This window comes from Vanellus vanellus (assembly GCF_965231255.1).
Source record: "Vanellus vanellus genome assembly, chromosome: 1".
Classification (NCBI taxonomy): Eukaryota; Metazoa; Chordata; class Aves; order Charadriiformes; family Charadriidae; genus Vanellus; species Vanellus vanellus.
This window is the reverse complement of record NC_138905.1, coordinates 87705360-87717486: the sequence shown is the minus strand read 5'-3', so window position 1 is coordinate 87717486 and position 12127 is coordinate 87705360. Positions and strand designations below refer to the sequence as shown.

Sequence of the window (12127 nt, the reverse complement as noted above, 5' to 3'; positions counted from 1 at the left end):
TGAGTGAGGACCACAGGTAACGCACATGGAGAAGCACCGCTGGCCAGTGGTTCAGGGTGGAGGCAGTCCCCTGGGCTACCCCTGGCCTCACTAAAAGAGTGCAGCAATTACTGTACGGTGTCACAGTAAATAGAGTTATTCCTATACCTTCAAATGATCTTCCATGGCCAGCTGACTGTGGCCTGTTTAATCTACCTAAGCTCTGCCTTTCTTGGTTGCCGTTCCCTCTCAGGGAACAGCATTTCCCAATTAGACACCTCTCCCTGCCCTAATCTATGCTTAGTTTTATTCTCTTCTTTTTCTTTCACTGTTTGGTTTCCTTTGCTCAGATGCCACCTAGCTTTATCTGCCCCTATTCTGTGCTTCCTAAGGTTTCATTATTTTGCTAAACCACTTTCTTTTTCTCATTTTGTAACTTTGTACCTATCTCTACACTTGCTCATTTGCTTTCAGCCTAGCACTGGTGGGACCTACTTCTCCATGCCACTTTCACAGCTTTTCCAGATATGGGAAGTGGGACTGAATCACCTGATGAGGTCGGCAATAGAGCAAAGGGGAACACAACTCTAAGTTTGTTCCCAAGAGCTCATAGACCAGTTTTGCCTGTGTCGCTGTCCCTTTTGGCTCAAAGTCCCTTTCCTTGCCCAGTATCTCCTCTGGCTTCACAGCTAAACAGCATGCTACCTTGAAAGTGATGTGGATGCCAGGCTCTCAGGAACTACTTTGTTATATAGCTATAGTAGGTATCATCTTTATGGAAGAAAATTCTTCCAGCTATTCATAAATAGCTGGCAGTTCTTATTACTTATTAGCATCTATCCCCGTACTTGGTAAAAAGACACAACAGTTTAGATCCTCAATGGGTTTTCAAGTAATGCTCAATTTTTAGCTGCCCTGCCACCTGGCGGCACTCAGAGCAGTGAGATAAACAGGTCAAATCCATGGGGTGGCGATCACTGGTGACGCAGCAGACTGACATTTAAAGACAGAACAGAAAGGGAAGCTGGGTACAGAAGCTGGTAGTCAGCGCTGAGACTTCTTAAATGCACACTACGCCAAAGATAACTACTGAGCATGACAGTATAGCTGCCAGCCAGTGTTTACTGGTAGAATCACCAGTGTCTGCCAAGAGCCTGTGCTTGATCAGGTCTCTGTAAAGCAGGAGTAAGGTTGCCTAAACAAGAGGCAGAACTTCCTCAGAGCTCTGCTCCCAAACAGGCAACTTCTTCTCGTTGTAGCTATACAGTCGGAATTGCAACAATATGCATACTCAATGATATAGATGCAAAGGCTGTAACCACTTACTAGTGGTTATCACAGGCAATAAGCAATGTAAGGAAAATCCCGAGTTTGGATTTTCCTTGTCTCAGTAGTGTTTAAGTACTATTTTAGTACCCGAGCCTTTGAGCATTTCATTTCCATGGATTTCAAGTAGGTCTAAGGGCTTTTAAGATCATTTTGGGACATATATAGCAGTCTATATGATCCATCTCATTTAGCCCACCTGCCAAATCAAGAACATTCTAGCACAAAGGCTGTTTGTTTTTTTTGTTTTTTTGTTTTTTTTTTTTTTAAGTCAAGCTGGTTCAAACGACAAAGTTTCATGAGACCCTGGCTTTCACCACGAGATTATTTCAATATGTTCCTTGCATTCTCTCCACCCTCCCACCATATTTCATTACCTCCCATTTTACCCATTTCTCAGACAGCACTACCTATGGCAGCGGCAACAGGTCACTGGCGTGATCTGGCTTAAAGTGATGTTTCAGTCATTCCATTTTTTATCACAACCTCAGAATCAGTTTGATAGCACAAACTGGAGACTAGCAAATCTCAGGGTGGGAATAGTAAAAAATTTCTTTAATAGGGCTTCAAGGGACTCAAAGAAACCTATAGCACCACGTACATGATAACTTCCCTGTAATTCTAACTCCTACATGAATGCAACCTCATATCTCACAAAGATTTCCTTAAATTCCAGGCTCGATTTGCCCAAAGACTAATGGGTGCACTGGTGGGAAGGAGGAAGGAGTTCTCAAATCATAGGGTATTTTCTGAAGAGCTGAAAGAGGTGTAAGAGGGAAAAACTGTGGCTAGAGGAACAAATGATACTCTTAGAACACTTAAAGCTGTAAGAACACGAACAATACAAATATTTTGCTTTGTTTCAGGATTTGCTGTTCAAGTCAACAACCATGAATATGTTTTACCTTAAAGTTCAGAAAGAGACAAAAAATGGAATTCCAGCTGCTGCTAGTTCTTCTGCTTCCTTCAGTGATGCGTCAGAGATAGCCAGGAATCACTGAGAAATCAAACCTTATACAAATCAAATTAATTCGAGTGTGTTATTCCAATTCAGCTAATACAGGGCCAGGTTCAAACTATTTCAGTGTGAAATTTCTAACTACTGTAATCAGAGATGAGAGTGAAAAACAAAGTGTTTTGGTTTTAATTTTATAGTTTGCATGTCTTTCCCTCAGCAGACTATATGATAGGAAGTCCCTCATAGCCATATCCGAATCACCTTTGGATAGGCAGCAATTAGGCCATTCTTGAGATGGGAAGACACAGTCTGGTTCAGCTACCAACTAAACTTATACAGTATTCATCATTGTCCACCAAAGACATTACCATAAAACTTGCATTAATTAAAAACCCCTGCAAGGTCTGGGCTTGGTGCCCAAGAATGCATGTGTGTGGTGGTCTCCTCAAATGTCAGTCACTGCAGAGCGAGGTGTATAAAATACTGTCCAGGAGGGGGAACAGTTCCTTTTGAAATACTTGATTGGTTTCACAGATTTCTCTTTGGGCTTGAATTGTCCCTCTCTCTTCCACTCTTCTCTCTCGTGTCCCCACCGATTACCATGCTGCAGAGTAAAAGGAAGCATGAATACCTTGTCCTGTGCTCCTAGTGTCTATGTAGTATCTTGGACTTAAAATAAACGGAGAAAGTGGCCAGCTCCTCTTAGGCTGTATGTGTGTGCGTTTCTAAAGGACAAGCATGAAGATACGAGAAATCCAGAGATCGCAGACCCATAACAATTTAATCCTCATGCTTTTAGGGTAAGAGAAAGAGAACTAATCAGGAAAGAAGAATGTTTAATCTGCAAGAAGTTAAATATTTAGTGTTTAATCTTTAAAGTTAATCATTAATCTGTTGAAAGAAAAGAAGCACATTTGTATTGGTAAAGACCTCACCACGCTGATAATACCGTCAAACCTTGAATTTCTTCGCAATTAGAGATGAGACTGAGCTGTAAAGTTAGCTGTTAAGGATGAAAAAGCCTTCTCTCCATAAAATTGGATACATTCAGATCACTGAATATTGACCATGTTCATATATGTTTTCACTCATATATATTTCCCCAGGACTTTTCACATCTTGGGGCTTGGAACTGATGGAACTGGTCCCAGCCATTTTTCACCTGCAAAGCAAACCAGCACAAAAGAGAAAAAGTTAAAATTTAATACATAGAAGTGATTGGCCAGTTGCATTTCTGCAGCAGGATGACTATTCCTACTCCTCTTTTGAAGACTAACTACTGATAATGGACTACAGATTTATATCTTGTTTGGCATGCTTCAGCCAGCTCCATAAATTCTTCACTGTCTAGTCACAACTGAAGCTGTACAGAAGAATAATTTTGATCTGTCACAGATAAGAGATTCTGCAGGTCTGTGGCACTCCACATGATGGTAAAGCAGATTCTTTTTGGGAGTCCTTTTTTGAGGGACTGGGGGTGAGGAAGAGAAAAAGGGTGGAAGGCTGGGGAGTCAGAGAAACAAAAGGAAAATCTGTTGAAGTCCTTGGAGTTGAGACTAGAAACCAGGCCATTTAGGATTCCTAATGGAACTCCATTAGGATTCCATTAGGAATTCCAATTAGGATTAGTGACTATTGTACTGGATGTTGGGTATTTATCTTCCTCACTCTCATTTTCATCAAGAATATTTTTATAGAATCAGAAACCCATCCAGAAAAAAAAATAAACCTCAAAAAAAATCCCTTCTCGTTAAGCCTATAACTAATTTTAAATTACATTAAGATTTTCTGCTGAAATTTTTCAACAAATGTATCAGAGCTAATTATGTACATAACTCTTTCTAGTGATAAACTCAAGTGCCAAATCTTGAGATCAATAGTCAAATGCCCTCTAACTTATGCAAAAGCAGGTGACTGAGTTTTATTAGTTATCACAACCTATTCCAATTGTCTTTTAAAATTTGAAGCTCATATTCTATTAACAGAAAAATGGAAAGAAGGATGGTCAATATATGAATTTCTGTTAAAAAGTTTTTTAGTTAGGTAATTACAAATTATGGATTGGGGAGCTGTGATAATGTGCTTTTTATTAAGGAACAGATAGAAAATTAAAATGTTAAAACTATGGAAAGAAAAAAAGCTGCATCAGCCATAGCCTTAATCTTAGCCAAGACTGAATGCCCAGTACCAAAGGGCTAAATACAAACATTTTAAAAACTAAAGAGTTTCAATAGTAATTGGATATGTGGAACACAAAGCCTTGAAACATACCAAGAGAGGATGGAGAAGTCAAATTACTGCTTCTTTGGAAAAGGACTATGTCTTTGGTCACTCTAACTGTACCAAGATACATTCCAGTGTCAGCAGTTTCATCCCATGAGAAGGATACCCAACATTATTTAATATTTTTAAGACATTAAGAGTGTTTTATTTAGCTGTATTACATACTTCATTAGAAGAGGGTGAAAGCATGAAACCAAAAGGGATATTATATTATTAGGTACACTCACCTATAACGTTGCCTAGCAGCTCTAAACGATCAGAGCCAAAAAAGAGATGAGGTTCTCCATTAAAATGTGCCACAACAGCAGGCATCCCAAATGCCTATTGACACCGTGGAGATGAAACAGAGAATGTTATAATGAGAGAAAGTTTTTCAGACACGTGATCAATCTTCAGGAATAAAAAGCAAAAGCTTTGACTTTTTTTCCTCCCCTTCTTTTCACCTTCTTCATTCTTAAAGATGAGTCTAATGTAGCCATCAGAAAGTAGGGGACTCTCCAGAGCCTGTGCGCCCCTTTTTAAGGAGCAAAAAGAGCAACCTGATAAATCCACAGTTTTTTGTCAAGTAGCGATAAATGGTAGCTCTTAGTACTGGTCCTGTAGCTCCCCATTCTTGCTGTCCAGCTGGAATGAGCTGAATGGGTTTCCCAGATGACAATGGGATAAACTACCAAAACCAGTGAGTTAGTTTTCACACGTTCACAAAGCATAGTGCTTTATATAGTGCTTTATATGGTCTATATAGTGCTTTCTAATCATCACTTTCATTGTTCCTTGCTTCCCAATAGTCTTACTAGGGAAGGAATGCATAGCTGTGATGCCAAATGGCATTGGAAGCTTCTCACCCCATATTTTATTGCTTCCTCTGTTGTCTCTTTCAGTCGGTTCTTCACTGCAGGGGATGAAATCATTTCAAGTAGCTTCTGGCTGAGCTCTGGTGATAGCCCAGCCTGTCTGGCAACCTGAGAAAGATGGTATAATTAGGAGTACTCTAAAACTAAATGTTCTAATTCCTACTATGGTCCAGTCAATTTAATCTTCAGCATTATCACCCAAGGTCTATTACAAAAAAAAAAATTACAAAAATACCCTTGAAGCACTTCTTGCACAGCTGTTTTGCTGTACTCCCCACCAATTCATCATTTATCAACTCTCACATACAAAGTAGAAGGGATATTTTAAACTTCTAAGCCCCAAATCTACACTTTTTTTTCAGGAGTTCCTAAACAGGAAAAAAAAAAAAAAAGAAAAAAAAAGATAAATACTAAGTTTAACCTCTGACCCAATAAGTTACCAGATAACTTAAAAAAAAAAGAAAAAATTGTTCTGAAAATCTTAGTGTACAAGCCTGCCAAGACAAAACCAGTTTGTATGACAAATGTGGCCACACAGGATCTATAAGTGATACTGCATGAAAAAGACTGTAACTTTCAGAGGTTAAACAGTTGCTAGTGTTAATTGCTGTTTCTTTTTAGTCTCCTCTGTGTCTGTGCCACACAGGAATGAGACAAAGTGGCCAAAGGTAGAAGTCCAATGTTTATCGGGTAACATCAACATTAGAAGCACCTGTTTTAATAAAGTATTTAACAAAAAACGTTAACTTCCATGCCATGTACCTGAATGACATGCCCTTTTTTTTTTCTTAAAAAAACCATAAATTTAAAAATGCTAACAGTATTGCACACGGGCCAGTAATCCTGCACATGCAGATGTTAATGATTTTTTCTTTCTCTCAAACACTTTTTTGTTTAGCATCCACATTTTATTGTACCTTCTCCTACTTCCACATCAGGGAGATTAGGAGCTCTTTCTGACTATGGTTGAAGAGGAGATAAACAAGCGTAGCACTGGAGTAGAATGAAATGCTGTGTATGCTTGGTAGCCACGGTGTTTAGTCTGCAATATTTACACAGAGATATAGTATCTGGTCCTCAGCATTTTAGAGTGGAAGGGGTATTTAAGTGGACTGGGGCGGGATTCAAAGACTATACATTGCTTCTGTAGTAATTTATGCGAAGTTACTGCTGACTAAAAAAAAGAAGTAAAAAAATACTAAGGAATTGTATCAAGTAAACAACATTCCATTTTTCTAATTGATGTGTAAAATAAATTCACCTATAAAAACTCAGATGAAAAGGCTGGGACCCCTCACCCACCTTTGGATGGCATATTTCCAGAAGAGGAAAGTCTAGTACTTGCTCCAGGGGTGAATGACGACAGACACAAGCAAACATGGAGATGCCTACCTCTCTGCCTTGCTGAACATAGGGGGATACTCATAGACTACCAAACAGTGACTAAATTACATAGAGATCTTTTTGAGTATCGTTTAGCTGAAGTTCTGCATGTCCTTGCTTTATCTTTATTTAAATAATGATGGACTCGGAGACTATATAAGTGCTTTCTGTGCCTATTTATGTACTGGGTCTGGCTGGGATGGAGTTAGTTTTCTTCACAGCAGCTCCTACGTTTGCCTTTGCATCACTTCTTTTCTTCTTTTCCTTTTTCCCTTCCCTTCCCTTCCTTTTCCCCTTCCCTTCCACTTCTCCTTCGCTTATTAAGCAATTTGACCCACAAGTTTTCTTGCTTTTATTCTTCTATTCCTCTTCCCCTTTCCCACTGGGCAACAGAGGGAAGCAAGGAAGCACCTGTGTGCTTAACTGCCTACCAAGATTGACACACCACAGTTTAACTATATCCTTCAAATCTTGCCTCTTGAAAAGGCAAAATGCAAACCTTTGCTGAAATTCTGGTAAAAAAGGTACACTAAGATGAAGCTGAAGTGCAACGACTAGACTCTGGGGAAAGAGCAAGACTGCAGGTTTCAGTTTTCAAATAGGGATGTTGGATAGGAGAGACTAGTCATGGACAATTCCTCTCTTTTCTTCATATTCCAAGAACTTAAAAAATAAAATAATGTGGAAAGGAGAGCCCTTAAAGAGGATCTCATGGTATACTAACTTACACGCCATTACAGCTTTTACTGTAATAAACAAAATCTAGACAGCACGAGAAAATACATCAAAATAGTACAATTTTAAGCATGTAAAAGGGCAATACAGCATTGAACTTAATAGTAAAGCCTGACTCCATCACTCCAAAGTGTTGCATTTCAGCTGAAGATTTCATATAGCAGCAAGACCTCAATACATTCTGGAGACACTGCTCATACTTTCACTACTGTTAATAAAACAGTATTAACAGATAATCCATTGTCCACCCTGGGTATCTCACCACATGAATTAACGAAAAAAAGAGATTCTGGTTCTGAGTGTCATTTAAAGCATACCAACAACAAAAAAATCATTCCAAACAGAGCTGCTAGGGAAATTAAATCCACTTTCTTCTAGCTGCAATTTCTCAAAACTCCAAATGATCATGTGACTAAGCTGTCTTCATGTCCATTACTGATCCAAGCCATCAATAAAAATCTGCATCAGAAACACAGAAGCACCAACAAAAAGGCAACACTTACAGCCAATATATTCTCCATCTGACTGATATCTTCACGCTGGTAAAAGAATAAAATAAGTAATTCAGTACTTAAGAACAAAAGCTGAGCTCTGGACTTAAAAGCAAGTTTTCTAAGAAAATATAAATAAAAACAATGCTAGTTGCCAGAGAAATTTCCTCAGAAAAAGTTTCAAGTCACCTAATCTGGAAATGTATTAATGATTTCTGATACAAACTACTGATCCACTCAGCCCATGGGATTCATCATACATACCTAAAAGAAGGCAGATATAGCTGACTATAAGCCAGTTCTTTTCCTGAATCACTGTGATGTTGTCTGCTCTGACTTTTCATTAAAAGACATTTCCTTTCTCTTGCTTGAATCCCACATTTGAACAAAGTGGGGCAGGAAGGGTGACAGAGAAAGGATCAAGAAGTTGGCTTCACAAAATACTAACCTGTGACCAAAAACGCATCCAGAACTCCCTAGATAAGGTTTCCAAGTATCGTGGTTGTGTCATATCAATGGCTGTGATAAAGCGCATGGCCCCAAGACTGCCTGGGATTAGTGAGGAGACAGAGAAATAAACTGAAGGAACAGATACGGTCTGCACAAGTGCTACCTAAGAACAGTACGATCTTCTCTGTAACTGCCCCCAAATAGTAAAGCTTATGTTGATTCACAGTATCTTCCATGCTCATATAATTCACAAGCATGTTTCTCCAGAAGTTCCTTTTATGGTTAAAAATGCACAGACTTCATACTGCTCACAGATAAAGGAAGAGGCTGTGGAAAGGGGATTCATCTTCACCTTTACTGTTACGCAGAACTTGAACCAGAAGTGCTAAAGTTGAAAGATACCGCTAAGCTACGTCTCTTACTTACTTGTACTAAAGATACGTTGGAAGTCATCTTCTGAAATTTGTACAGGCACTTGGTAGTATTTTGCCATCCTTTTTATATCCTTCAGCATGTATTCTGCACGCTTTGGCAACATTGCTGGGGGCTTGTTACCTTTCAGAAAAAGTTCTGTTGAGACTTTTAACTGTACTATAACAACACTGGACAAAACAAAACTGGGCAAATTAGACCTCATCCATACATGTACCTAAGGAAGAGTGTAATTTCATACTGGCTTACTGAAACATACACAGTTTTTCCAAAGAAAATGCTAGGATTTAAACATGATTTATTTTGATTTTGCACAGATCAACTCTGTAAGTTAGCAGAATGAGTTTTAAACCAAGGTACAAGTGTCCTAGCAGCAATTTATACTGCTTCAGACAGACGACTTTTAAGCTAAATGGCTACTAATGCATGCGTAAACAAATGTAGAGACTTGTTAATTTCACTATTTATAAGTCTCAGTGATTAACTTGTTCTAATAAGGCCACAAATTCTATTTTATGGCATACTTGGATACTTCATGCCTCTTACAACGTGCAAGTGTTCCACAAATTAATTCTGGTTTGAACTCAACAGAAAACTTTTAGGAAAACATGCCACATGAAATTATTATTATCCTGTTTTAGAACTGATGAACTTTGGCACAGACTGTGCTGTGTGAAATTCCTTGTGGCCAATTTCTCAGTCGCTACCGAGCTCCACAGTCTTATGGTTAATTTGCTACTGGTGCCAAAACTGAGTTTAAAGCTGCCTCTCTGGCTCTGCGCTCACTAAGAGATTGCCCACTAGTGTCCTACCAGCAAAGGCATTTCCCTGCAGAGCTAATCTCCCCGCAGTGCCTACCAGTCGCTTGCATTACGCCACCAAGGAAAGCTGGGCGAAAGCGCAGATCGATATTCCAGATGCGCTGGTACCGGCAGAGCACCTGCGGCATGAAAAAGTTGTGACGGATTAACAGTGAGAGCAGACGGCTGCAGAAATAGGAAATAAGCCAAGGCGTGAAATAGACACCGCAGAAAATCCTTTTATATTATGTTAGTGCTAGGGATAAAACCCTTCTCTGCAGGCTGCCAGAGCACTCCCGTCTCAGAAAAACTGGAAGGACCGCGATTGTATTACGACCACACAAGTCTAAGCAGCGGTAAATAAGGAAAAAAAAAAAATCAAGCTCGTGAGTGGACACTCGCACTTGTTAAATAACAAAACTATCCCTAAAACAGAATGTTCAGCCGTAACTCCCGAACCAGCACAGGCCGCGGCTGCCGTCTGGCTGAGAACAGGCTTCCTTCGTGCCGCGGGCTCTCCACCCGCGAGGAAGAAACCGCAACGCCCCTCACACGCGAGATAAAGATAACAGATAACACCGCAGCATAAGGCGGGAAGGGGGGGGGGGGGGAGGCACCGCCAGCCGTCCGAGCTGCCCTTCAGCCGCCTCCTGAAGGAGAGGCGGCGGCGGCGGAGGGAGGGAGGGAGGGAGCGACGCCCAGGCCCGGCCCGGTCCGGCCCGCCCGCCGGCATAGCAGCCGCCGCGGGGCCGCCGAAGAGCGGGGCGCCCCGGGAACGGCCTCCCTCACCTCCCCTCGCCCTCACCTCAAACCCCAGCCAGGAGTACGGGGACACCACATCGTAAAAGAGCTCCACCAGCGTCCGCCCCATCTCGGCTCGGCACCCTCCCGTCCCGCCGCCGCTACCCAGCGGGCCCCGGCGGCCGCTGCACCTCCCCGGGGCGGGGCGGGCCGAGGCGGGGCCGTCCTTCCGCTTCCCCGGGCCGCCATCGCGGTTCGGGCGGTCTGGCCCTGTCTCTCCGTCTTTCCCGGTGCGGCTGCCCGCCCCGGCGTGGTCAGGGCCCGGTCTCGGCTGAGAGGTGCCCTTTGCTGTCCCTCCCGTTGAAGCCCGGCGTGGGAGAAGGAGGAGGGGCGGGAGCCGGGGGGAGCCTGTGCCCTTCTCCATGGCGAGGCAGGAGGAGAGGAGACTCCCGAGGAGGGACCTGACCCAGCGGAGCAGCCCGGCATGTTTCCCCGGCAGCGCGGCTTCCCTGCCGGAGCCTGCGGAGGGTGTGTGTAATTAAAAGAAAAAGCCAAAAATTCCCCCTGAAAACTGATCGGTTGGGGTAACGAAGTTCTTGCTCGCTAGAAAATTCATAGTTATAAACCATTCTATTTAAGCACACTGATGTTTTTAAGAATTTTCTTATGCTACAATCTAAAGCACAGAAACAATCACTATTTTTCCTTTTTTTTTTTTTTGTATTTTCCTTTTTTATTATTATGTTACACACACCAGTCAAATAATTCGTAAGTCTCTTTCCTTTTGTGATATTTAAAAGTCCTATCAAGTATATTCCAATACCCCATTGAAGCACATAGGAAGTAGCAAGATAATATTATGCCACCATGTCGTGGTTTGGGCCACAACAAACCAGGACACACCATCTCCTTTTCATTAAGTTCATTTCACTATTCTAAGCGTGGCTCGTGTACATGAGCAACAGCACAAAGTCAGCTCTTCCAAAAGCGCACAGCCCACGCTAATTCCATCGTCTCGTTCCTCAGGAGACCCCCTCGTGCTCAGAGGCAATCACAATGTGGCCCTGGAGAAGAGAATTTCAGTCTTTCGTGCTGCCTGATCTGGAAGTGCAGTACGCTTCCCTACTGCCTTTTGAGTATTCGCTCTTTGGAGTAACTGAGGTACCATCTACAGACTCAGCTCTTTGGTCTTTGCTTCCTCCCGTATGTCAATGAACAATACTGAATATGCCGGGCTAAATTCAGCTCTTGGGTAGGCATCTCCCACTGGGTTTTATGGGTTTTCAAGCACTCAAATGCTTTGAAAATGGGCCTCTTCCTCTTCAGAAGTTAAAACATGAATGTGTCTAACTTTAGACAATAAATTTTGAATGTAGAGATGATAACAGTTTCCAGCATAGAAGTATGTGCTTACAAACTTTTATGTCTTAGAAAAATAAAATGCTTGTTATAATAGAACTGCTTGTCTTTATATTTAACATGTTTAATCTATGAAACTATATTGATTGATCATTATACATCTACCCTTGAAAAGAAAATGCACTGTTTCACATTTAGTTCTGAAATGACATTGTAGGGAGTGTCTACCATTATTAACAGCTATGATCAATATATGTTTTCTAAATGATTTTGAGTGCTTCTAGGAATTTCATCCACTTGACTTTTTCCATTCAATTCTTCATTCACTGATACTAT

General features: G+C 41.3%; 1 protein-coding gene across 1 annotated transcript; it reads right to left on the bottom strand.

Moving 5' to 3' along the window:
* Positions 1-3082: 3082 nt before the first annotated feature.
* GSTK1 (glutathione S-transferase kappa 1) lies at positions 3083-10604 on the bottom strand. Its single transcript, XM_082498211.1, has 8 exons — positions 10497-10604; positions 9750-9831; positions 8886-9014; positions 8458-8558; positions 8022-8057; positions 5392-5508; positions 4774-4867; positions 3083-3425 (listed from the first exon to the last, which is right to left on the bottom strand). Exons 1-8 carry the CDS (start codon positions 10560-10562, stop codon positions 3376-3378), a joined length of 675 nt encoding a protein of 224 aa, XP_082354337.1. The 5' UTR covers positions 10563-10604; the 3' UTR covers positions 3083-3375.
* Between the last annotated feature and the right edge of the window lie 1523 nt (positions 10605-12127).

Excerpts from the sequence above, each read along its gene's own strand:
- GSTK1 (XM_082498211.1), bottom strand. The coding sequence starts at position 10,562 with ATGGGGCGGACGCTGGTGGAGCTCTTTTACGATGTGGTGTCCCCGTAC. Across the intron at positions 8,559-8,885 it reads CCAACGTATCTTTAGTACAA|GCAGTCTTGGGGCCATGCGC; the intron begins GTAAGTAAGAGA and ends CACTAATCCCAG. Across the intron at positions 3,426-4,773 it reads GCTGCTAGGCAACGTTATAG|GTGAAAAATGGCTGGGACCA; the intron begins GTGAGTGTACCT and ends TTTGCTTTGCAG.